The sequence below is a fragment of the Electrophorus electricus genome, chromosome 8, assembly GCF_013358815.1.
Source record: "Electrophorus electricus isolate fEleEle1 chromosome 8, fEleEle1.pri, whole genome shotgun sequence".
NCBI lineage: Eukaryota > Metazoa > Chordata > Actinopteri > Gymnotiformes > Gymnotidae > Electrophorus > Electrophorus electricus.
The window spans coordinates 906,659-934,158 of NC_049542.1; the positions used below are offsets into that span (position 1 = coordinate 906,659).

Below are 27,500 nucleotides of genomic sequence, written 5' to 3' on the forward strand. Positions count from 1 at the left end.
CACAAAGAGAACGAGTGTGGGACGGAGAGACCATGCGCACCGGCCGGAACCGGCAATGTATGCAGTCAAAGACACGGAGCTGAAAAGACAAGAGCACAGAAGTGTGACCGGGTGAACATTGACAGTCAGCATTAGCGTTAGCACGCAAGGCTAATGAGCTTAGCGACACCTTCGGAAGACGTTCATAACCCCACTGGGCAGTGAGGAAGGATGGAACTGGTGAGGGGAGGAAGGGCACAGAGTCTCATGCAGATGCTGGTGAGACGGTGGAGTGGAGAACTGGAGTACGTACTTATCGCTGTCGACGTTCAAAATAAAAGGAGAGAACAAAAAGAGGATAAGATTTGACCGTAAGCGAGCGTCAGACATGTCCAATCACACGGATGGAGGAAATCTACCCCCAATGCAGATGTCTTGCCTATTACAGTAATATTCTCCAACAAAGGAAGAGATAAAAGAGTCCTACTGTTTTTCTCGGGGTCTTGGATGAGGCTGTTGGCCTTCTTGACGTCATCCTCCAGTCTGCTGTAGTTCCTCTTCAGGCCCATGAGGTTGAGGTTCACGTCTCTGAGACACTCCAGGACGTCCAGCGCCGTGGCGTTCGCCTCTCCCGCCTTCTGCTTCGTGGCCTGGATCTTAGCCGCCGTGTCTGCGCGGAGCAAACAGCAGCCTTAGGCGACCCCGCGGAGCCCTGACAGGAAACTCCGCGGGGCTCACAGACGTCCAGGAGCATTAGACAGTAAACTTTACAGAAGACAGTGAGATCCACAAAGAGATTTTACAGTAAACTTTAAAGTGAACAATGAGGAGTTTGGCAGCTTAGCAATTTGAAGGGTGTTAGCAGTTGGACAGTAAAACAGCAGAAGGTCACTTCAGTCTACCCTACTGTGTGTGAGAGGTTGAGAGGTGGGGGCTCCAGTAGCGTGTAATACCTAAGAGCAGTTAACACCTCTGCACAGGTGAGAGGTCAAAGGGCAGTGAGGAAACTCAGGTGTGATGCTCAGTGTGAAGGTAGGAAAACACACACACACACCGTTAGGGAAGGCGTGGAGGATCGCCATGGTTATGTTCAGGCCCTCGAGCAGGTCTCTGTTCTTCTCTTCAGCTCCTTTAAGCCGGAGCTGCAGGGCTCCCAAGTTCTCTGCGTTCTCTAAACAAACAGACAGCGAGAAGCCCGTCGTGACTCTGGACAGTTCCCGCGAAGGTGCCGGATGCTTCTACTCCTGGAGGGCAGGACGGCATTACCTCTGACGTCTCTGTCCAGCTCGTCCGCCTCTCTCCAGAGCTGCTGGCTCTTCTGCAGAGAACTCCTGGCGCTGTCTTTCAGAGAACCCTTAGGACCCACAGCCTTCGGGGATAAGGACAGAGCAGTCAGAGCCTGACCACAAAACACACACACATACACACACACACACACACCTCCCACCACATCCACTCAGTTTATGACATCCACAGTCACTTCAAATTTATGTTTGCCTGCATGTTTTTTGATTGATTGGGATGAGAATATTTAATATTGAATATTAAACAGTGAATATTAAATATTTAATAGTGAATACTGAATAGTAATTATTGAATATTGAATAGTGAATATTGAATAGTGAATGTATGTGTGTGCATGTGTGTGTGTGTGTGTGTGTGTGTGTGTGCCTGCTGCACTGCCTGCATGGCTGTGTGTGTGTGTGTGTGTGTGTGTGTGTGTGTACCTGCTGCACTGCCTGCATGGCTGTGTGTGTGTGTGTGTGTGTGTGTGTGTGTGTGTGTACCTGCTGCACTGCCTGCATGGCTGTGTGTGTGTGTGTGTGTGTGTGTACCTGCTGCACTGCCTGCATGGCAGTGCCTTTGGCCTGTTTGGCTGTTTTTTCTGCCTCATGGATGAAGTTCATGATGTTGCTATAGGACTTAAACGCTGCTGTGGCATTGAAGGAGACGTTCTTAGCCTCCTCCAGGATACTGCGCACACGCACACACACACATATATACACATATGCGTGTTAGCACCAAGCTCCGATCAAACATACACACACACACACATATACACATACATATGAATGTTAGCACCGAGCTCCGATCACACACACACACACACACACACACACACGCGCGCGCGCGCGTTAGCACCGAGCTCCGATCAGATACACATACACGCACACACATGAATGTTAGCACCGAGCTCCGATCACACACACACATGCGCGTGCGTGTTAGCACTGAGCTCTGATCAGACACATGTGCGCGCACACATGCGCACGCACACACACCTGTCCAGTATGCTGCGCGCACACACACATGCGCACACACCTGTCCAGTATGCTGGCTGACTGGTTTAACTGGTGTGCATGTTGCTCTGCTGCCTGCAGTAGCCGTGGCAGTGTTCGATCCTGAAGGCCTCTACTCAGATGTCCCACCTTGTCTTCCAGCTCGTCCTGGACAGGAACCAAGTCCTGCTTCATCTCACCCAGCTCCTAAAGCCAGCCAGTGCACATCACACACACATCACACACACCGTTACGCACAGAGCCTGTGGTAACCCACCTCCCTCACACCTGGATTTCTGTGTCTGAAACTTACCTTTCTTACATCTGCATCAGTGACTAAATGATCTTCTTACATGTTTACATATTTTGAAAGGATCATTTGACAAAACATGTCCCGACAGTTTAGACGAGCTGTATTAATCCTTTCAGTGACGGGATGAGACGCAAAATACGTCCCACGGTGTTTACATCTGATACTGTAAACCTCTCGGAGAGGAATTCTACTTAATTGTACTTAATTCTACTTATGCCTTCAACATGTACCTGTATTAGTGTGTGCTTGTGTGTGTGTGCTAGTCTGACCTCGATGCCCCGGTTGATGGTGTCTGAGAGTGCGTTTGCCTCCTCCAGTACGGTCTCGCTGTCCTCCAGTATTCCCTCTGCCTCCTTTCTGCCTTTATTCGCTTGTTCCTGTTTTCCCTGTTAAAGCCACGCATTCAGAGAACAGGAACTTACAAGTGTTACTGTGTGTGTGTGTGTGTGTGTGTGTGTGTACCTGCAGGCTCTCCAAGTTGCGCTGGTTGTTATAGGACAGGACCTCAGCCTGTCTGCTGTGTCCCTGCGCCTCCTTCAGGAGGTCCTGTGCCTCGGTCAGCTTGTTCCCGTAATCCTCCATCTTCCTCCCAACCTCCTCCCTCAGGAGCTCTGTAGCCTGGTGAGAGGCTCCAAACAGTCTCTCCACCCTCGCACGGAGAGCCTCTGCAGCTCTGTGAAGAGAGCGAGAGAGAAATAGATGTGGAACATCCTCTCTCAGGAACATGGAGTGAGACAAGGCTGCAATCTAAGCCACTTTTTTTAAACACTTTTTAACATCGATATTAATGAACTGGCAAAATACTTGAAGAATCTACAGCTCCTGGTCTCAGTCTGCATGGCTCACTGGGTCTACAGCAGAACCTGGACCTGCTGAGCCAGTACATACAGACCTGGACCCTGGACCTGCCAGAGCAGTACTGACAAACCTGGACCCTGGCAGTGAATCTAAAAAACATTAATGTATGATATTCCAGAAAGGATCCAGATGTCAGGGATCAAACACCAACGATATTGACCATTCAAACATTTAGAGATTATGATGAGTTCTGGACATTTTAACTGGCAGTGAATGAACTGAGAGGAAAAGCACACTGTGCCATAAAAGAAAACATTTCAGTAAAAATTCCAATCAAAATTTGGCTAAAATATTTGAATCTGAAATTGAACCGATTATCCTGTATTTCTGTGAGAAATTCAACAAATGGAACAAATATTCAACTGAGTAATTCTGTACAAACTAACAATTCTGTAAAACTATTTTAAAGGTGCACAGGGGCACCAACAACAACACATGCAGGGCAGAATTAGGGAGATCTCCAGAAATCCAGACATCCATCCAGATACAAAAAAGGCAAATCAAATACTTACAACACAGCAACCCCCACTCATACTAATACTACACTAACACATTTACAACACAACAACCCCTACTCATATCATTCTGAAGATCTGTAGTACCAATAGATGAGCAAAGAGAACAGTCCCCTCACACACACACTAACACTACACTAACAGACACTACATGAACACACAAACACTAACACTAACACTACACTAACACAGAATAACGCACACTAACGCTACACTAACACACACTAATGCTACACCAACACACTACACTACCACTACACTAACACACACTAACACTACACTAACACACAATAACGCACACTAATGCTACACTAACACACACTAATGCTACACCAACACACTACACTACCACTACACTAACACACACTAACACTACACTAACACACAATAACGCACATTAACGCTACACTAACACACACTAATGCTACGCCAACACACTGCACTACCACTACACTAACACACACTACCACTACACTAACACACAATAACGCACACTAATGCTACACTAACACACACTACACTAACACACACTAACGCTGCACTAACACACACTACACTACCACACACTAACGCTGCACTAACACACACTACACTAACACACACTAACGCTGCACTAACACACACTAATGCTACACTAACACACACTAACGCTGCACTAACACACACTAATGCTACACTAACACACACTAACACTGCACTAACACACACTAACGCTGCACTAACACACACTACACTAACACACACTAACGCTGCACTAACACACACTAACGCTGCACTAACACACACTACACTACCACTCCACTAACACACACTACACTACCACACACTAACGCTGCACTAACACACACTACACTACCACTCCACTAACACACACTACACTACCACACACTAACGCTGCACTAACACACACTACACTAACACACACTAACACACACTAACACACACTGCACTAACACACACTAACACACACTCCACTAACACACACTACACTACCACTCCACTAACACACACTACACTACCACACACTAACGCTGCACTAACACACACTACACTAACACACACTCCACTAACACACACTACACTACCACTCCACTAACACACACTCCACTAACACACACTAACGCTGCACTAACACACACTACACTAACACACACTCCACTAACACACACTACACTACCACTCCACTAACACACACTACACTACCACTCCACTAACACACACTCCACTACCACACACTAATGCTGCACTAACACACACTACACTACCACTCCACTAACACACACTACACTACCACTCCACTAACACACACTACACTACCACACACTAACGCTGCACTAACACACACTCCACTAACACACACTCCACTAACACACACTACACTACCACACACTAACGCTGCACTAACACACACTACACTAAACACACTACACTAACACACACTAGGGACGGAGAGGAGAGTCAATGACATGCAGGATGAGATGTAGTGTAATGGTAGAAGTAATAATGGTAACTGCCGTACTGCTGTTATAGTTTTATTATTGTTGTTATTAATATTACTGTTAGCAGTTGCAGTGTTGTTCTTGTCTATTATATCTCTGGTTTAACATGTTAATTTCTTCATCAAAGCTTTGGCAACACAAAAGTGAATATTTTTCATTCCAACAAAGCACCAGTGACTTGAGCTGAATTGAAAATTGAGAGAGACAGAGAGAATAGAGTGAGAGAGGGAGAGGGGAGAGAGGGAGAGGGGAGAGAGGGAGTGGGGAGAGAGGGAGAGGGGAGAGAGGGAGTGGGGAGAGAGGGAGTGGGGAGAGAGGGAGAGGGGAGAGAGGGAGAGGGGAGAGAGGGAGTGGGGAGAGAGGGAGAGGGGAGAGAGGGAGAGGGGAGAGGGAGAGAGGGAGAAAGAGAGGGAGAGGGGAGAGGGAGTGGGGAGAGAGGGAGTGGGGAGAGAGAGAGAGGGGAGAGAGGGAGTGGGGAGAGAGGGGAGAGGGGAGAGAGGGAGAGGGGAGAGAGGGAGTGGGGAGAGAGGGAGAGAGGGAGAGGGGAGAGAGGGAGAGAGGGAGAGAGGGAGTGGGGAGAGAGAGAGAGGGAGGAAAGAGAGGGAGAGGGGGAGAGGGAGTGGGGGAGAGAGGGAGAGGGGAGAGAGGGAGTGGGGAGAGAGGAGTGGGGAGAGAGAGAGAGGGGAGAGAGGGAGAGGGGAGAGAGGGAGAGGGAGAGAGGGAGTGGGGAGAGAGGGAGTGGGGAGAGAGGGAGAGGGGAGAGAGGGAGAGGGAGAAAGAGAGGGAGTGGGGAGAGAGGGAGTGGGGAGAGAGGGAGTGGGGAGAGAGAGAGAGGGGGTGAGAGGGAGAGGGGAGAGAGGGAGTGGGGAGGAGAGGGAGTGGGGAGAGAGAGAGAGGGGAGAGAGGGAGTGGGGAGAGAGAGAGAGGGGAGAGAGGGGAAGTGGGGAGAGAGGGAGAGGGAGAAAGAGAGGGAGATGGAGAGAGAGGGAGTGGGGAGAGAGGGAGTGGGGAGAGAGAGAGAGGGGAGAGAGGGAGTGGGGAGAGAGGGAGAGGGAGGGAGAGAGAGGGAGTGGGGAGAGGAGGGAGTGGGGAGAGAGGGAGAGAGGAGGGAGTGGGGAGAGAGGGAGAGAGGGAGAGGGGGAGAGAGAGGGAGTGGGGAGAGAGGGAAGTGGGGGAGAGAGGGAGAGGGAGAGGGGAGAGAGGGAGTGGGGAGAGAGGGAGTGGGGAGAGAGGGAGTGGGGAGAAAGAGAGGGAGAGGGAAAGTGATGAAGATTACATTTTGAATCACTGTCATAATCGAATCATATTTTTTCCTTTGTCCCTCTGCATAAACAATTTGCATCCCCAATTATTCGGGGTTTATTGTTCATTCCGTGCAGGGTAGATAGTTTCCAAGTCAGCACAATGTGGACCTTAAATAAATAATTAACTATCCATAAAAAAATCCTGGTTCATATTTTTAAAAAAACATCACTTTTTGCCTTTATCTGATGTACCAACCACTTTTAGAAAACGTTTCCACCACCGACCACTAGATGTCTCTCTTCATTTTCCTGGGGCTCTCGGCAAGCCGTTAAGTGGAGTTCATTACCAGAGTGATTTGAATGGAACAGAATGGTGTCCCCCCCTGTCCCCACCTCGGGCACAATTTAATTAGTTCATTAGGATAGTACACGAGAAGGAGAGCGTTTCTTCATCTCAGCCAGGACTCACTGAGCCGCGAAATACAATCGAACGGCAGCATGTCTGCGCTGCCATCGCTACGGCGACTGTAACCTGGTGACTTAGGCACGGGGTTGTGCTTGTTCGTGATGTGGCTTAAGCAGATGTGGGTGAAAGGTCATGACCTGTGTTGTGTGAGGCAGGAAGGGCCAGGTCATGTGGCGATGGTGGAATGACCCCACCTGCTGGTGAACATGACACCGTGATTACCTGAGCAGAGTGGGCATGTGTATGGGTAAAGACCTCTGTGTGTGTGTGTGTGGGGGGGGTACCTGAGCTCCTCTTCTGCAGTGTGTGTGTGTGGGCTGAGCTGGCGTTTACGGAGTTCGGTGAGCATGGCCTTTATCTCATCCTGTATCTCATTCACACTCTTCTCCTCTCCATCCCTCCGGCTCAGCGTCGCGTTCAGCTCCCGAGCCTTGTCCCGCAGAGCTGCACACACACACACACACACACACACACACACACACACACACACACACACATTATACAGAATACTTTATACATACCCATCAACATACACATATTATACATCATACATACACAACACTCAACCACATTATACAGTATATATTGAAACACACACACAGACACACACTCCATTCCACATCCCTGCTTCAGATCCATTTGTTAATTAAACCTGAAACAGTATGCAGCAGACATCTCGCCATTCACAGCTCATCCCTAACCCTTTTAAAATATTTTGTACAGTGATTAATATTTTAATAGGGAACTGCACAGTATGGAAAAAATGCCTCGTTGCGGTTTTATTGCTACATATTGCGATTGCGGCAATGCCTATTCCTCTACTGGAAACTGATGAACCCTTGTAGATGAAAGGGTTAAAGACTGGCCCTGCGTTACTTTGACATGATTCTTGTCTTTTTTCGATTATGTGACATCATGTGACTGTCATCAAAGCACCCACTGAACTGTAAAGACTGGTAAAAAATAAATAAATAAATAAATAGATTGTGTGTGTGTGTGTGTGTGTGTGTGTGTGTGTGTGTGTGTGTGTGTGTGTGTGTGTGTGTGTGACACATATTGCAACATTCTGAAATATAATTTTCGTGAAAGCCCGGGATCACGATACTGATTGTCAAACGATGTATTGTGCCGCCCTGCGTTAATGTGTGACTGGGTGGCTGATCCTGGGTCAGCAGTCGTCCTCTGCTTCCTGCTCATTAGCATTCAGACACACTTCCCGTCACTCTTAGACACAACGCAACAAAGCCAGCGGTGGCAAAGTGAAAGACAAAGAGATTTCTCTCATGTTTTAAATACTTTAATTTTTTTTTGCTTCTTTATTCCTACCCCAGTGCTTCATTTCTTTCAGCTTTGCTTAAAAGAAATTCAAATTCTCCTCTGTCAGCTTTAATGTGCTTTAATCAAATTAATTTGTTCTTTGAAATCAAAATCCAATCAGTTCCAAACACTTAAAAAACCCCACAACTCTGCGGATTCTAATTTAAATGAAAATCGCCAAATTGAAATGTAAATGAGGCGTAATTAGACGTGTTTCCCACAATGCTCAGCGAGTTCCTGAGAAAACATGGGATATGATTTCAAAGAGCAAAATATACACCTATTAAAGCAAAGCCGCTGGAAATAATTGCCTACTAAGTTTTAAAAGCAATTAAAGTCTGGGAGGTGGATTGAACCGCCACAGTTTAACTCGTTTTGTGAGGGAAACACCTCGAAAAACAAGCTAATCCGATCTGGACCGGAGAGGCGTGCGGCAGACGCGCGGAAGGGTTAGTTCCGAGTGATAGCGGTTCGTCTCGGCGCCTCGGCCGTCTGAACCGCCGGTGTCAACGGTTTTTTGGCGAGTAATGTTTGCACAGAGGCACTTTATCAAAGCCGCTGTCGAACGGCGAACGTAAAGAGGGAAAACCTGCTTTGATCTGGTCTTGTCCTGTAAGAGTGGGTCTGTGCGTGTGATCCAGAGAGCTACAGACGACACCATCTGGTGCACACATACCGCGTTTATGCAGATATATTCTCTCTCTGTCTCTCTTTCTCTCGCACACACACACGGAGTGTGAGATTTCATACTGGTTTGATTACTCTGCCTTCACTGGTTCTCATTACTTTTAATTAAGATTTTATAGCCAGAGCCACGGTAGAGCCTTCATTAACCATACCAGATAAACCAATAGAACGCGCGCGCGCGCGCGCACACACACACACACACACACACACACACACACACACACACACATATATACACACATATGCATTTATACGCACAAACACACACATGCACACACATATATACACATATATGCATTTATACGCACAAACACACACGCACACAAACACACTTGTATACACATGCATATATACGCGCACACAAACACACACATATATATATACACACACACACACACACACACACACACACACACACAACAGACACACGTCATGTTGCGTTATTAAATATTTCATCTTGAAGGACTCGGTGTGGACGCTATGGTTGAGAAGCTTCATGGTTATTTAGCTTTATCGTTAGCTTAGCTATGAAGAGGTTCACCCCAGAACAACTAATGGAAATAAAGGCGCATGTATGCTGATGACGGATAATCCGTGTGTATATATGGTGTGTGTGTGTGTGTGTGTGTGTGTGTTTGCTGATGATGGATAATCAGTGTGTGTGTATGCTGATGATGGATAATCTGTGTGTGTGTGTGTTTGCTGATGATGGATAATCAGTGTGTGTGTATGCTGATGATGGATAATCTGTGTGTGTGTGTGTGTGTGTGTGTATGCTGATGATGGATAATCAGTATGTGTGTGTGTGTGTACCTTCAGCTGCGAGGAGTGTGTTCTTGATGAAGTTCTCCAGGTCTTCAGCGCGGTTGTGGCTCCTCTCTGCATCGTCATGTGTCTGATCTGCGTCAGCTGACACCTTTGTAGCCTTAAGGAATCAAAACAGCGTTTCACTTCAAATACTTCCTACACTTACCTCGACAGTGCTTAGAAACACCAACTAAAATTAACTTCAAATACTTATTCTACTTACTATTAAAGTACATGGAATAGTTTCAGGTAAACATTTAATATCCTTTAAATGTTTCAAACATATAAATAATGTTTTAACACACTTTTATAAGTGTGTACATTATAAATGTTTACATCACACTTATAATTTCAACTCTTATAACACCCAGAAAGGAAAAGAAATCTCTGAGACGTGTAGGAATAGTCGTTACGGAGAACGGTTTGTTGAGAATGAAAGAGCAGAGTGCCTAATTAAACAGGAAGTCGACACCTCGCCGTATTCAGAGGACCTGTGCTTCACACACCCCCACACAGCCTGTTCTCCACTGCGGAAGGACGGCAGGCCAGATGGTTCCTCCAGACCCGGGTAGTGTGGCTTAAAAATGCAGAATTTTATATTTAACGTGCGTCTTCCTCTGTTTATTTTGAAAGACTTTAAAAACGGCCTTTCTGTCGCATCCAAGCTCAGATATGAACAGCTGTAGGAGTTTAAAGATTTAAATTCAAGTATGAGGACCTGGGGGTTCTTGGTGCTTAAGACAGACACACAACATACAGTAGTGTGAAGTTGACGTAATCTGTCCAGGTGACCCCCAACCTACACAGAGACACATGGCTGGACGAGGTTTAGACCCTGACAGGACGAGGTCAGAACTGGGCTTCATTCACTGAAGTCAAACTCAACACTGCCTCCACTGGCCTTGGAGACACACACCAATGACTGTAGCCTGTGTTGTTGCTATACTTGTCCCAGCTGTCTTACACACACACACACACCACCGTCCCAGCCATTGTAGCTACGCAGGCTTTGACCTACACACACACACACACACACACACACACACACAGACAGCTTCTCCAGTCAGATCACACACTTTCACATTACTTACACACCCACAAATCAGAGCAAGTCCTGAAGTCAAGCCTCTTTAACTGTGGTGGTGTTGCTTTGTTGTGTAGGTTGTGTTGTTCTGTTGTGCCCAGTTTGCCAGGGTTTTCATGCTATAATCCAGGCCACTCCAGAAACACTTTGAATGCATTTTATCGGTTGGAAAACCAGATCTAGAGTGAGAACCGACGTGTGTGTTTCACAAACCCTGTTCAGTAATTCATCCATCTCTGTGACCAGGCTACCCAGGTTGCTGTCAGCGAGCTGCAGCAGTCTCTCTGGCGCCCTCTGTGGTGACAACATGTGCTGCAGAGACAGAATGGTAAGAGAGAGAATGGTAGATGCATGAATACATTTTTACACACACACACTGACCTTTATAAATAAGTATGATTCTTTGTTGTATGTGTTTACCACTGGCCTACATCTCCCTGGTAGTACTGCGAGAGGAGGAGCGCGTGTGTGTGTGTGTGTGTGTGTGTGTGTGTGTGTGTGTGTGTGTGTGTGCGTATGTAGCATTACAGTATATTATAACAGTCACTGGTATAAATAATAGTTATGTCTGCAGAAGGTACACACACACTCTCTCTTTCTCTCTCTCTCTCTCTCTCTCTCCCCCCTACACACAGATATACATAATTTGCACATATTCACATACACGCAAAACTTTCAAACAAGTTAGCAGAAGGTAGAACGCTGGAACTATGATGGCAGACACGAGGTAGACACACACTGAAACACACACTCGCACTCAAACATACCTTTAGTTCCTCAGTCATGTTCTCAAAGCGGTAGAGCACTCTGTACGGTGGGGGGAGGGGCAGTGTGAGATTGGCACTAGTGATCAGATGCAGCAGGCGGTCCATGTCTCTAATGAGGAGTCCCACACAGTCATCATCACAGGCTGGAACACACACACACACACACAAAGGTACACATTAGAATTCTGTTATTACATTTGTAAGAGTATGCTCATATTTTATGTATGTATGTATGTTCCACACACTGCTAGCCAATCACATGCATACTTTTCCGTTGGGACGTCACCTTCCACTTGCAAAGTTCACACGTGCAATTGGGGTTAAAGGTAAAGGGTTATTGATCAAAACAACAACAAAAAAATGTTACACCGCACAAGCAGACACTGGAGATGTGTGACGGTACGTGTGTGTGTATGACCAGGTTAAACACAAAATGGATGAATGACTTTCTCAGTGTGTCCTCCGGGAAGAGTGTCTCTCTCTTGCTCCCTCCCCCTGCCTCCCTTTCTCTCCCTCCCTCCCTCCCTCTCTCCCTCCCTCTCTCCCTCCCTCCCTCCCTCCCTCCCTCCCTCCATTCACTGGCTCACTGTTCTAAGTGTGCTGGGAATGAGACAAAAGAAAGGGACAGAAAGATGAGAAAAGAGAACCGGCAGACAGACGGGTGAAGAAGAGGGTGAGAACCGGCAGACAGACGGGTGAAGAAGAGGGTGAGAACCGGCAGACAGACGGGTGAAGAAGAGGGTGAGAACCGGCAGACAGACGGGTGAAGAAGAGAGAGAGAACTGGCAGACAGACAGGTGAAGAAGAGGGTGAGAACCGGCAGACAGACGGGTGAAGAAGAGGGTGAGAACCGGCAGACAGACGGGTGAAGAAGAGAGAGAGAACCGGCAGACAGACGGGTGAAGAAGAGAGAGAGAACCGGCAGACAGACGGGTGAAGAATAGGGTGAGAACCGGCAGACAGACTGGTGAAGAAGAGGGTGAGAACCGGCAGACAGACGGGTGAAGAAGAGGGTGAGAACCGGCAGACAGACGGGTGAAGAAGAGAGAGAGAACCGGCAGACAGACAGGTGAAGAAGAGAGAGAGAACCGGCAGACAGACGGGTGAAGAAGAGAGAGAGAACTGGCAGACAGATGGGTGAAGAAGAGGGTGAGAACCGGCAGACAGACGGGTGAAGAAGAGAGAGAACCGGCAGACAGACAGGTGAAGAAGAGAGAGAGAACCGGCAGACAGACGGGTGAAGAAGAGAGAGAGAACCGGCAGACAGACGGGTGAAGAAGAGGGTGAGAACCGGCAGACAGATGGGTGAAGAAGAGGGTGAGAACCGGCAGACAGACGGGTGAAGAAGAGGGTGAGAACCGGCAGACAGACGGGTGAAGAAGAGGGTGAGAACCGGCAGACAGATGGGTGAAGAAGAGGGTGAGAACCGGTAGACAGACGGGTGAAGAAGAGAGAGAGAACCGGCAGACAGACGGGTGAAGAAGAGAGAGAGAACCGGCAGACAGACGGATGAAGAAGAGGGTGAGAACCAGCAGACAGACGGGTGAAGATGAGGGTGAGAACCGGCAGACAGACGGATGAAGAAGAGGGTGAGAACCAGCAGACAGACGGGTGAAGAAGAGAGAGAGAACCGGCAGACAGACGGGTGAAGAATAGGGTGAGAACCGGCAGACAGACGGATGAAGAAGAGGGTGAGAACCAGCAGACAGACGGGTGAAGATGAGGGTGAGAACCGGCAGACACACAGGTAATGAAGAGAGAGAGCCAGCAGACAGACGGGTGACGGGTCTCTGTCTCTCTGACCTTCAGCATTTTGTGAAGAACTTTGTGAAGAACAAAGCAAAAGGTTGAATAAACACCTCAGCAGTGATGCAAACAGACAAGTACGAATCGAATCAGAAAAAAAAGATCAACAACACAATCAGAGTAGGGTGACATGACTCTGAAGCTATAGGTGTTCGGGTCACACTGCTAATGCCATGATGATGGTGTTAATGTGTGTATTTAGTTAGACCTCAGTAGAACAGGTTTCCAAACAGGTGTAAACATCATAAACACAACAATTACACACTATGATTTGTTAACTGATTAGAACTGAGTATATGATTTAAAAACATAAAAGCAGATCACGGTGTGAGTGTGAGTGTGTGTGTGTGTGTGTGTGTGTGTGTGTGTGTGTGTGTGTGTGTGCGTGCGCGCCAGAGAGCAGAATACATGTGGTGACAGAACAATGCACCATGATGAAATGGGGTGAAATTTATCGAACGCAACACACGCATACACGCACACACACATTCAAACCCTCACACATACACAGTTATGCACACACATTCCCATCTATAATAGACAGCTATATCACTAATCGATCATACGTACTTATATACACACACAGTACTTCAAAGATCATCTATTTTCAACAGGAAGGTGTCGGAGGGCAAAAGAATAACAAATTACAACAACAAAAATCATTTTAAGAATTTTTTAAAAATACAAATAATTTTCATAATGTTGTATGTTCTGTTAAATGTTTGTTATAGTTCTGCATTGCATACTGGGGCTGTTGGACTGGATTTATGGTATCCACCCTGAAACATCTCATCCTTGAAACCTCTACACCCAGATACTATTCCACCCAGATTCATCCACCCTGAAACCTCTACACCCTGAAAATGATCCAATCACTCAGTTTTACTTTTTAAGATCAACACAAAACTGAAGGACTCTGAACGTGAAAAGAGAAACAACCTCTCAGTTTACCTGTTAATCCATGACGTCAGAATATTTGTCAAAAATCGCACTCGTTTCTTAATGTGAGTGTGTGTGTGTGTGTGTGAGTGTGAGTGTGTGTATGAGTGTGTGTGTGTGTGTTAGTAACACACTTATACATACACACAATGCCAGTTGGTCCACACACATGCTTCTCCATGCAGTGGTTGCACTGTGGGCCAGTGGCACCTGCACGACACTGGCACTGGCCCGTGTGTGCATCGCACGGAACAGGCCACGCCCCCACTGGATCACACTTACACTCCTCGCAATGCCCACCCACCACCTGGGGGTTACCATGGAAACCTGATGCACACCTGCAGGGAGGGAGGAGGAATGGGTCGGTGCAGTGTGAGGTCAGAGTTCATACACACATATGCATCTCACATGTAAGACCAGGGCAGTGACAGCAGGATGTGTAATGGTAGTTAAGACATCATCCACAGTACCAGTTCACCCAGTGCCCTGTTGACATGGTGCGGGGGTAGGTGATGAGGTAGGTGTAGTTAATGAGGTGTAGCGGTGTAATGGAGGTGTAATTGAGAGGGTGTGGGAATGTTGTGTGTAGTTGAGGTGTAGCTGTAGGGGTGTAGGGTGTAGTTAATGAGGTGTAGCGGTGTAATGGAGGTGTAATTGAGAGGGTGTGGGAATGTTGTGTGTAGTTGAGGTGTAGCTGTAGGGGTGTAGGGTGTAGTTAATGAGGTGTAGCGGTGTAATGGAGGTGTAATTGAGAGGGTGTGGGAATGTTGTGTGTAGTTGAGGTGTAGCTGTAGGGGTGTAGGGTGTAGTTAATGAGGTGTAGCGGTGTAATGGAGGTGTAATTGAGAGGGTGTGGGAATGTTGTGTGTAGTTGAGGTGTAGCTGTAGGGGTGTAGGGTGTAGTTAATGAGGTGTAGCGGTGTAATGGAGGTGTAATTGAGAGGGTGTGGGAATGTTGTGTGTAGTTGAGGTGTAGCTGTAGGGGTGTAGGGTGTAGTTAATGAGGTGTAGAGGTGTAATGGAGGTGTAATTGAGAGGGTGTGGGAATGTTGTGTGTAGTTGAGGTGTAGCTGTAGGGGTGTAGGGTGTAGTTAATGAGGTGTAGCGGTGTAATGGAGGTGTAATTGAGAGGGTGTGGGAATGTTGTGTGTAGTTGAGGTGTAGCTGTAGGGGTGTAGGGTGTAGTTAATGAGGTGTAGCGGTGTAATGGAGGTGTAATTGAGAGGGTGTGGGAATGTTGTGTGTAGTTGAGGTGTAGCTGTAGGGGTGTAGGGTGCAGTTAATGAGGTGTAGCGGTGTAATGGAGGTGTAATTGAGAGGGTGTGGGAATGTTGTGTGTAGTTGAGGTGTAGCTGTAGGGGTGTAGGGTGTAGTTAATGAGGTGTAGCGGTGTAATGGAGGTGTAATTGAGAGGGTGTGGGAATGTTGTGTGTAGTTGAGGTGTAGCTGTAGGGGTGTAGGGTGTAGTTAATGAGGTGTAGCGGTGTAATGGAGGTGTAATTGAGAGGGTGTGGGAATGTTGTGTGTAGTTGAGGTGTAGCTGTAGGGGTGTAGGGTGTAGTTAATGAGGTGTAGCGGTGTAATGGAGGTGTAATTGAGAGGGTGTGGGAATGTTGTGTGTAGTTGAGGTGTAGCTGTAGGGGTGTAGGGTGTAGTTAATGAGGTGTAGCGGTGTAATGGAGGTGTAATTGAGAGGGTGTGGGAATGTTGTGTGTAGTTGAGGTGTAGCTGTAGGGGTGTAGGGTGTAGTTAATGAGGTGTAGCGGTGTAATGGAGGTGTAATTGAGAGGGTGTGGGAATGTTGTGTGTAGTTGAGGTGGTGTAGGGTGTAGTTGAGGTGTAGCTGTAGGGGTGTAGGGTGTAGTTGATGAGGTTTGGGGTGTAGTTGAGGTCTAGTTATGAGGTGTAGTAGAGGGGGTGTAGGTTGTAGTTGAGGTGTAGCTGTGGAGGTGTGTGGTGTAGTTGAGGTGTTGAGGGGATGTAGGGTGTAGTTGAGTAGTGGGGATGTAGGGTGTAGTTGATGGTGTATTTCAAGGGGTGTAGGGTGTAGTTGATGGTGCAGTTGTGGGGGTGTGGGGTGTAGTTGATGAGGTGCAGTTGTGGGGGTGTAGGGTGTAGTTGATGAGGTGCAGTTGTGGGGGTGTAGGGTGTAGTTGATGAGGTGCAGTTGTGGGGGTGTAGGGTGTAGTTGATGAGGTGCAGTTGTGGGGGTGTTGGGTGTAGTTGTGGGGGTGTACCCTAACCTCTCACAGTGCTTTCCCTCATATCCTTCAGGACAGGCGGTGCAGCGGTAATCACTAAAGCCGTCTGCCTCACAGGTGGGGCTGAAACTGGACGGGAAGACAGTGACAATCACTCCACACTTCAGGTGAGAAAATGTACGTGTGTGTGTGTGTAGGTTCACACACTTGTTCTCAAGGCTGGTCAGAGGACATGCGCAGCGTTTACAGTCGTCAGGGTAACCACGTATCACTCCGTAAAATCCCGCCAAACATTTCTCACACTTTTCGCCTTCAGTGTGGTGCTGACAGTTCTGCAGGAGAGAATCATGGGTAACAACACACTTACAGCACAAAATACCACCGTGACAATACGACAGAGAGGAGGAGAAGAGCGGAGAAGAGCGGAGAAGAGCGGAGAGGGGGAACGGAGGAGAGTGTGCGCAACATGGTGTGTAAGATGGGCATAGCTGGTGTATGTCACTCAAAAACCTTCATTCATTTTTTAATTAACCAAATTACCCACTGTGCTCACACACCGTTTTCAATTAGCAAAAATACCGTGAAATGCAAATGATATTGTTATTAGCACACATGCTAACGAAGGCACTGCTCCATGTAATGCCTTTAATCTGATCCTTGTTGACGTTAAGAGAGCTCCAATCAGAGAGCAGCACCCTCAGGCTGTGGTCCAATCAGGGGAGCTGGGGGAGTGCTCGGTCAATAAGAGGGGGTCTCACCTGGCAGACGCCAGTCTCGGGGTCGCAGGTGTTGCTGTGTCCATGGCACTGGCACTGCACACAGCTGCCAATGCCCGACACATCACTGCCCGCTCTAACCCACAGCCTGTAGAACCCGGCCACACACTCCTGGAACACACACACACACACACACACACACATTTATGCATCCACACTCAAACAGTCTTTCCTGGTCTTTCTGTATCACTCTACCTGTCTCTCCCCCTCTCCCTCTCTCTGTATCACTCTCTCCTGGCTTTCTCTCTGTATCACTCTACCTGTCTCTTTCTCTTTGTGTCTTCCTGTATCCTTCTCCAAATTAATCGGACCCATTTAGCGCTCCATCTGTTCATGGAGAACTTGCTAAACGCCTGTTTAAAAATACTTTTTTAACTACGAGGCGTTTCCCAGGAAACGCCATCTGTCTCCCTGTCGCCCGAGCCAAGCTGAAACTGAACATCGCATACACACTGAGACTCACACAGAGAGGGAGACACACGCGCGCACACACACACACACACACACACACACACACACACACAGGCTTCAGTGTAACGACAGTGGAGGTCCACAGGAGCGCCTGATACGCTGGCCCTGTGTTCCGTGTAAGAGATGGCCGTCCAGGTGGGTGGGGTGTGTGCACTCCTGACACAAAGGCTGTCTCCCTTGAAGGGGAGTGGCAGACGACTGCCGTCTTTTCAACCAATCACGTGTCCTCGTGACAATTCTATTTACCGTATCAGAATTTCATGATGGTTTGAAAAAACATGGCAAACCCCGATACCCTGACCGAAAAAAACCCACGAAAAACTTTTGCAAATGAATGGTTAATTACCTTATTCCTAAATGTTTGTCTTTATTAACAATCAGACTTGATTATCAGACGGCAGTGCAGCAGTTGGACTTAGCCAGCCAAGGTGGGCAACCTGGCAACGTGTGAAACTTGCCGGCAGGCGTTAGAGCATTAGTGAGCCAGTGACAGCTCCGTGTCTAGTGCGCTCAGACTGCTGGATGAGTAGTGTTTCATCATGTCAAGTTCTGGAAAAGTCGCCAGTGTGTGATCCACCCTGTGAAATACGTCGTGAAGTTACAGACGTGAAGTTCCTGAACGCGATGATTGCTGTGCATCCCGTCAGAGTTGGGATGGCCCCCGGAATGATGATCAGGGTTGCTGTCTCACAGTTACGTCGCCCCCTCCTCCTCTGCCCGGGCTCCATCTGCTGGCGCGCCCCCTTCCTGCGCTGCTTCATGCCTCCACCTCTCCCTCAACCCATCCTTTCTCTCCGCCCTCCCAGTAGCTGCCCCGCAGGGCTGATGTAGTGGCGTGCGGTGCAGGAAGGTGTGTTTTGCGTCACCTCACAGGACAGTCCCGAGTAGCCGGTGGGACACACGCACTTCTCGATCTGATAGGCTCTCTCGCTCTCCGCTGACGGCCCACCCTCCTCCGCCACCTCCAGAGAGATCTCTGAAATCCTGCGCGTTTCCAGAGAAAACCGGAACAAAGCCGGATTAGAAGAGACATTTGAACAGAGCAGGCATTTTCTTCTGTGTGTGTGTGTGTGTGTGTGTGTGTGTGTGTGTGTGTGTGTGTGTGTGTGTGTGTGTGTGTGTGCGTGCGTGTGTCTGTGCTTTGTCTGGCCTTGTTAAAAAACTAAAAAAAGAAACCAAACACAAACAAAACAAATCTTAAATCTCTAGCACTTTCAGTTTGGTTTCATTCCAGTCTGGCACTTGGTGAATAGTGAGAACTTGGGCAGATGGATCTGACTAGTCAGAGCTGATACAGGAGTTTCTGTTGGATCTCACCAGTCAGAGATCTCAGAGCTAATAACAAGAGTTCTCATTGGGTCTCACCAGTCAGAGATCTCAGAGCTGATACAGGACTTCTCGTTGGGTCTCACCAGTCAGAGATCTCAGAGCTGATACATTAGTTCTCGTTGGGTCTCACCAGTCAGAGATCTCAGAGCTAATAATAAGAGTTCTCATTGCTCCTATTTGGAAAAAGAAAAGACAAAACCCTCCCAAATGAAAGCCTTCTAGTGCCCATCAGGATTACTACACCTCTTTTTAAAATCATGACATAATCTACATTAGATGAATACTTTGTATAGGTGTGAGTCAGGTGCCCCTCAGGTGTGTAAGGGTTATGTGTAAGGTGTGTGTAATGCGCATGAGAATACCTGCTGTGTCTCATCATGTTACCATGGGACGCACGGATGAGCACGTAGTCAACACGGAAGAGGACGTCCATGAAGTTCTCCCTGCTCATCGCGCTGTTGTCAAGGTGTCTCCACTCATGCTGCAAAACAACAACAACAACAACAACAACAAAAACAAATAACAACTTAGCCAGACCTGGAAGCTGGCCTCTGTGTGTTCAATGATGCATCTATTTTATCATAAATATAACTGGTTGCACAGTAGCCTATCATCTCTCACTGGAATATCGCTATAGTTGGTGTGTGTGTGTATGCTGTCAAATCCCACAGCATGCTGGTGTTTCCTGGGGGAGTAGGCTAAGGGCAGGAACAAAACGTCAGCTCCCCAGTGTGATTGGCTCACCTCTGTCATGTCAATCTCATGACGTGTCAGCTGGCCAATCTGCGGCACTGGCATGTGGCGGACCATGACCTTGTCCCTGTTGGGCCCACCCCTAATGATAACTTGTGGCTCGTAGGAGGTGTGGCCTAACTCGTCGCGGGCCTCATAGTAGATGGCATATTTAAGCTTTCCCCCGTATGCCGTGATCTGTCACAAATCAATCAAAGCAATCGATCCATTAACTAAAACATGTCTTATGTGTGACGTTCTCCAGTATTACTAAAAATAAAGATATAAGTCAGGAAAACACTGTTTGGGGTTAGAGTTCCTTTGCTAGGATGAATTTCGCCAAGGAAGCGGATGCCGAGCGTTTTCCACAAACATTATTGGCGGTGGATCAGAGGGGCAGACAGACACTGAACGCGAGGAACGACTGAGGTACGGAGATGATGAGCGGATCAAACCATGGAGCCCTGGAACTGCCGGGGCAGACGCCAGTAGTACGGCTCAGCCAGCTCCTGCTGGACGTGCTCGGCGTTGGCCAGGATCTCCGGGTGCTGGAAGGTCACGCCCACGGTTGTCGCCATCACGTTGGCTCTGTCTACTAGGGGCAGCACCGTCTGCTCTGGAGTAAGAGTCAGCTACAAGAGAGCAAGAACAAAAGCGCTTCCTGTACATGGTGAAATCTTACAAATACATTTTATGTCCACTTTGGAGCACAAATTAGGTAAATTAACAAATTATCAACGTATCATTTTAACAAATTGGCTTTCTTTTGTAATTCAGTCCTAATGAGTCCAATACTATATTACATTTAGACAGACATTAAACACCAATAATGATAATTAGGTCAACAGTAAAAGCTGTGGTGTTCAAAAGTATGTGGACATCCCTCCGAAATATAACTATATGACCAAAGTATGTGGGCATCCCTCCTAATTATAATGTAAACCATGTGTTCCAAAGTGGCAGTACTGGGCTCGTACTGAAGAGCTCAGTGGCATTAAGTGGCACTGTCATAGGACGCCACCCTTGCCAGTCAGTTTGTGCAATTTCCATCCAATGATGTTACTGTGAAACAGGAGCATTTAAGAACCAGAGCAGCAGAGCCCTGAAGCGCTAGACCACGCAGACCCTCGGAGCAGGACCACAGAGTACGCAAACCATCCCACGGCTGGCAGAGTCTGGAGCTGTAGAAACACGTTCTCCGGAGCGATGAGCCACACCTCGCTGTCGACCCGGGGAGACAGGACCTCTCGTCCAGCATCAGTATGTGTCCTCGCAAACATTCTTATGACAAGTTCCCCGAGACAAACTTCAAAATCCTTGTTGAAAGCCTTCGAAATGGGGTGGGGGTGGGGGTCCCTCCATAGTCCACTGTCTCAGAGTGGGATGTCCAACGAGGCATGACTGGGAGGTGTCTACATACTAGCTGTCTTTCATTATCCAGCCTCACTCGTTGGCACTCCATATTTTTTGGGGGGTGTGAAGAACTCCCATCCACGTCAACATTCCTCAACATTCCGAAAGTCCTCCGAGACTTCTCTGAGGCTTTTCCAAATCCCCTGCATTCACACGCCAAACATTTGGCATGTCAAGGCTCCCAGAAATCCTTTAATTGTCGGAGTAAAAATTCCAATTGGCTCAGCGCGTTTGCATACGCACCGGGGGGAGGCGCAGCAGACGTTGGGGCTCCCAGGGGGATAAACCCTGCTCTCCAAGTCAACATGCAATCTTACGACTCACTGGCTCAGAGAAAATCTCTCGCTTTCTCACAAATGAACTAAACCCACTCGACCCACTTCACCCATCTCTCTCTCTCTCTCTCTCTCTCTCTCTCTCTCTCTCTCTCTCTCTCTCTCTCTCTCTCTCTCTCTCCTCCATCCTCCCAGCAAACAAACTTAGACGAACTTTTGGGCTGCGGCATTTATTGAAGTTGTTTGCTGATTCTGGCTTATTCGCGAGTGTCCTTCAGTACGGCTCGGCTGCGCGCGTCTCCATGGACACACAAGAGGCTGATGGGAGTTTGGGGGGGATGGGAGTGGATCTTCCAGAAAATCCTTATTAAAAACAAACAAGTGAGAGTGCAATATCTTATCGCTTTCTAGCCCTCCCTCCCTCTCTCCCTCCCTCCTCCCCTCTCTTCCTCTCTTTCTCATCTTCCCTTACTCTACCTCCTTTTCGCTCTCCTTGACTCTCTCCCTTGCTCTCCAAATTATAAACCTCAATCTTTAACATCTCAATTACTCTCTGCCTCTCTCTGGGGCAGCCGGCCTGGAGTGGGACAGCAGAGATGATGGAGAAGAATGTGTTGTGTGTGTGTGTGTGTGTGTGTGTGTGTGTGTATGTATGTATATGTATGTATGTGTGTGAGTGTGTGTGTGTGTGTGTGAGTGTGTGTGTGTGTTACTCACCCTCATGCGGATGAGGCCCTGGGCCTCAGTACACACTGTACTGACGCTGAAACAGTAACAGCGGCTGCAGCCCAACGGGTTACTTGCTATCAGACCAAAGGAACCAGATGTACAGGAGCCACACCTCACTCCCTGGATGTTAGCCTAGACACAACACACACACACACACACACACACACACACACACACACACACACACACACACACACACACATATATATATATATATATATACCTCACTCCCTGGATGTTAGCCTAGACACAACACACACACACACACACACACACACACACACACACACACACACACACACACACACACACACACACACACATATATATATATATATATATATACCTCACTCCCTGGATGTTAGCCTAGACACAACACACACACACACACACACACACATATATATATATATATATATATATACCTCACTCCCTGGATGTTAGCCTAGACACAACACACACACACACACACACACACACACACATATATATCTATCTCTAAATCTATATCTATATATGTATATGTATATACACCTCACTCCCTGGATAGAACACACAAACACATACACACATATATCGACACATTCACACAACTGTACCTTTTGCTGGTTGAATGGCATGTATGCTAGTGGGTAGAGCAAGTCTAGTAGAATTAAACGGGGGGTCTGATTGGAGAAGGTAAAAGAAAATGCACAAAATGGAGCGCTCTGATTGGTCACCTTGCAGGAGCACTGCCCAGTGCGGCTTGCGCAGGCGCAGGTGCCGACCTCTGCGTCACACGTGTCGGGGGTGGAGCCAGCAAGCACACAGTCACAGGCAATGCATTGTGGGAAGTCGCGGTAGCCAAGCTTACACTCGGTGCACTTTTCACCAGTGAAGCGCTCCTGACACTCACAGTAGCCTGTGCTCACGTTACACTGCTGTTTTACAGAGCCCAGCTTATAACAGTCACACGTCTGTGGACGAGGGGGGGGAGAGGGAGAGAGAGAGAGAGAGACAGTACTAACCTGTCCAGTGCTACTGGTGTTATTTTTATATTATTAGCATGTTTTAATAGCCTGTACATTGCTATTGATATGTAATAATAATAATAATCATTATAATTACTATAATTATAATGTTACTGTTGGTTTTGCTGTGTAGATTTTTCCAGTTATTAGTACTTGTTCAATTATATTTTCCTTTTCCAATATTGTACTACACAGTCTGGGCATTAAAGCTGCCTCGCCTTGATGGAGAGAGAGAGAGAGAGGAGGAGGTCTACCTTGCATCCAATGCTGATGTCATGCCCCCAGTGGTGGGGGGCACACTTGTCACACCTGTCCCCCACAGTGTTGGGGGGGCAGATGCACTGGCCTGTGGTGGAGTCACAGTTATCCTCTACATGAGAACACTGACAGGCTGTGGGGAGGGGACGTTGTGTGTGTGTGTGTGTGTGTGTGTGTGTGTGTGTGTGTGTGTGTGTGTGTGTGTGTGGGACAGAGAGAGAGAGAGATTGAGATTAATTGCACGCTCAGGTGTGTGCACCTGTTGTAAATGTCACAAGCTTCACCTTTACATTGAGTCCTCATCTGCCTCTCTGCATCCCCCATCATTAGGGTCAGGGCTGTTCGTGTGTGTGTGTGTGTGTGTGTATGTGTGTGTGTGTGTGTGTGTGTGTGTGTGTGTGTGTGTGTTGTGTCTGTATAATAGGCACAACATATCTACAAACTGACGTAACCCTGAAAACTGCACTGGGCTAACACCTATAACACACTCTGCATTATGTGTGTGTGTGTGTGTGTGTGTGTGTGTGTGTGTGTGTGTGTGTATCTACATTCCAGACTGTCACAAACCTACTTCTACTTTTTTAAATGATAAAACTGTGAAATCATGCCCATAAGAGTAGAACTTCTAGAATTTCTCGATATTTGCCAGTTACTTTAAGCCTCATTATTAAATGACCAGTCCAAACTGGTCCAAGCTCCTGGATCTCCACAACCCTGCAGAGTTTAGATCAGAAGGTTCAGGGGTGGCGGTGACGGAGCTCTTACGCGTGCATCCTCCCTCCTGGAAGTTAAAGTGTCCATGAGCACAGCGATCGCACTTCAGCCCCGCAACACCCGGCTGGCAGAGACACTGACCGCTCTCGTTGCAGTCGAAGGACTTGGAGCCAAACGAGTTACAGTGGCAGGGCACACAGCCGCGCCCTGCCTGCATGTGGGTCTCTGGCTGCAGACAAACAAACAAAGGATGCTGAGGTCAAGGACACAGAGGCAGCAGGACACGGAGTTGATCCGCCAGTGTGAGTGTTCCAGATGAGGTTAATGCTAATGAGGCTAACGCTGTTAGCATTTCCATCCAGAGCTTTGGGTTAAGGAGGTCAGGGCCGGTCCGACAGCAGGAACACACCAGGCCCAAACCGAACCATAGAGGTAATGGTTACAGCACACACAGACAACAGAGAACCATGCAAAACAATTCAGTTGAGTTATTTTTCACAAAACTTATTCAATCACACACACACACACACACACACACACACACACTGCAGACTTTGATTTCCAATGTTGTATTAACTTTTTTCTCAGCTTCTTGACAAACTGACAGATAAAGAAATTAAACCTGTCTAAAACTGTCGCCATAGTGACGAGCGCTTCCACACACTTTCACAAACACCTTCACAGACTCCCACACATACTCACATTTTCACACATCTATATACAGACACCTCTATCCACCTTCACATGCTCTTACATACACCCACCTATACACATACACCTATACACATACACCTTTACACATACACCTTTACACATACACCTTTACACATACACCTTTACACATATACCTATACACATACACCTTTACACATATACCTATACACATACACCTTTACACATATACCTATACACATACACCTATACACATACACCTTTACACATACACCTTTACACATACACCTTTACACATATACCTATACACATACACCTTTACACATACACCTTTACACATACACCTTTACACATACACCTTTACACATACACCTTTACACATACACCTATACACATACACCTTTACACATATACCTATACACATACACCTTTACACATACACCTTTACACATATACCTATACACATACACCTTTACACATATACCTATACACATACACCTATACACATACACCTTTACACATACACCTTTACACATACACCTTTACACATATACCTATACACATACACCTTTACACATACACCTTTACACATACACCTTTACACATACACCTTTACACATACACCTTTACACATACACCTTTACACATATACCTATACACATACACCTATACACATATACCTATACACAGTTCACACACACTTTCACATACACTCATACACACCTCTACACACAACTCCCCACACACTTCCATACTCCCCTCCACACGCACCTTCAAATTCAGTTAGGAGTGGAAATGTTTTTCATTCATAGCTGTTTTTCCATTCACCACACACCTGTGTTCATTCCCTACACACCTGTGTTCATTCCCTACACACCTGTGGTCATTCACCACACACATTTGCTCATTCCCTACACATGTGTTCATTCTCTACACACCTGTGCTCATTCACCACACACCTGTGTTCATTCACCACACACCTGTGCTCATTCACCACACCTGTGCTCATTCCCTACACACGTGTGCTCATTCCCTACACACCTGCACACCTGTGCTCATTCCCTACACACCTGTGCTCATTCCCTACACACCTGTGTTCATTCACCATACAACTGTGTTCATTCACCACACACCTGTGCTCATTCCCTGAACACCTGTGCTCATTCCCTACACACCTGTGTTCATTCACCATACACCTGTGCTCATTCCCTACACACCTGCACACCTGTGGTCATTCACCACACACATTTGCTCATTCCCTACACATGTGTTCATTCTCTACACACCTGTGTTCCTTCACCACACACCTGTGTTCCTTCACCACACACCTGTGTTCATTCACCACACACCTGTGCTCATTCCATACACCTGTGCTCATTCCCTACACACCTGTGCTCATTCCCTACACACCTGTGTTCATTCACCATACACCTGTGCTCATTCCCTACACACCTGCACACCTGTGCTCATTCCCTACACACCTGTGCTCATTCCCTACACACTTGTGCTCATTCACCATTCCCAGCATGCTTGAGGATGTGTAAGCGTAAGCATCACAGTTGAGCGGTAGATTGCCCTGGAGGTGCACGTGCAACAGAGGGGCTGATGGCAAAAGTAAATGTTTGTCCCAAGTTCAGAGCTTCCCCTGTAGATGGAGTGTGAGTCATGGTCCGTGCACCACAGTGGGCCAGTCAGTGCCGTCATGAAAATTCCCGAGGAGAACTCAAATGAAAATGTAAGTGCATGTTATATATATTAGCAGGACACACACACACACACACACACGCGTGCGTGCCGTTCGTTTACCCCCGTGGGGACGGGGTAGGCTCCGCGGGGGCAGCCCCCTCTGCTGCCCCATCTCTGGACCTGGTGGAGGGGCACGCGTTGGATGGGCCGTTGCGTCTCCCTGCGGCCGAGGCTGGAGCGCGGCAGGTCGCACCTGCGGCCCACAAAGCCCGGCCTGCACACACACCTGCCCTCCACGTCACAGCGCTCCGACATAGAGCCCCGAGGGCTGCACTCACACGGCCGGCATGTTTGCATGTCCACATCCCACCAGCAGTTCGGCTGCATCCGCACGTAAACGCATACGTACACGCACATGCATCAACACCAACGGCCCCAACAACACACATGACCACACGCAAGGATACATATACACGCACACAAAGGTCACATTCAGAAGAACAGACAACAACAGAGAGCAGTGTGTCAGTGCAGAGCACAGAAACGTTCTGTCTTCCTGACAGATCTCAGGAAGTGAATGCTGTAATCAACAGGAAGTCCAGGCCTAGTTTGACAGGACAATAAATACACAAATATCAACAAAATGTGCAAACACGGTTGTATGGTATATGAGC

The 27,500-nt window shown here is 47.6% G+C and overlaps 1 protein-coding gene across 8 annotated transcripts in view; it reads right to left on the reverse strand.

The window, feature by feature from the left end:
• The window catches only part of LOC113590314 (laminin subunit alpha-2-like), a 124,339-nt gene that overhangs the window by 21,139 nt on the left and 75,700 nt on the right, over window positions 1-27,500 (reverse strand). For 4 of the 8 annotated variants that reach the window (XM_035528978.1, XM_035528976.1, XM_035528980.1 and 1 more), the window contains 25 exons: window positions 26,947-27,207; window positions 24,520-24,697; window positions 23,751-23,887; window positions 23,206-23,442; window positions 22,475-22,618; window positions 20,525-20,701; window positions 20,082-20,267; window positions 19,700-19,818; window positions 18,875-18,992; window positions 17,520-17,648; window positions 16,969-17,093; window positions 16,804-16,890; window positions 14,705-14,898; window positions 11,816-11,958; window positions 11,262-11,360; window positions 9,971-10,082; window positions 7,438-7,597; window positions 3,034-3,244; window positions 2,841-2,957; window positions 2,302-2,465; window positions 1,815-1,953; window positions 1,246-1,348; window positions 1,034-1,150; window positions 467-649; window positions 293-298 (listed from right to left, as the gene is read on the reverse strand). In XM_035528978.1, coding sequence (XP_035384871.1) covers window positions 293-298; window positions 467-649; window positions 1,034-1,150; window positions 1,246-1,348; window positions 1,815-1,953; window positions 2,302-2,465; window positions 2,841-2,957; window positions 3,034-3,244; window positions 7,438-7,597; window positions 9,971-10,082; window positions 11,262-11,360; window positions 11,816-11,958; window positions 14,705-14,898; window positions 16,804-16,890; window positions 16,969-17,093; window positions 17,520-17,648; window positions 18,875-18,992; window positions 19,700-19,818; window positions 20,082-20,267; window positions 20,525-20,701; window positions 22,475-22,618; window positions 23,206-23,442; window positions 23,751-23,887; window positions 24,520-24,697; window positions 26,947-27,207 — 3,646 coding nt within the window. The remainder of the gene's footprint in view (window positions 1-292; window positions 299-466; window positions 650-1,033; window positions 1,151-1,245; window positions 1,349-1,814; window positions 1,954-2,301; window positions 2,466-2,840; window positions 2,958-3,033; window positions 3,245-7,437; window positions 7,598-9,970; window positions 10,083-11,261; window positions 11,361-11,815; window positions 11,959-14,704; window positions 14,899-16,803; window positions 16,891-16,968; window positions 17,094-17,519; window positions 17,649-18,874; window positions 18,993-19,699; window positions 19,819-20,081; window positions 20,268-20,524; window positions 20,702-22,474; window positions 22,619-23,205; window positions 23,443-23,750; window positions 23,888-24,519; window positions 24,698-26,946; window positions 27,208-27,500) is intronic. The other 4 variants (XM_035528981.1, XM_035528982.1, XM_035528979.1 and 1 more) reach the window with 3 other exon arrangements.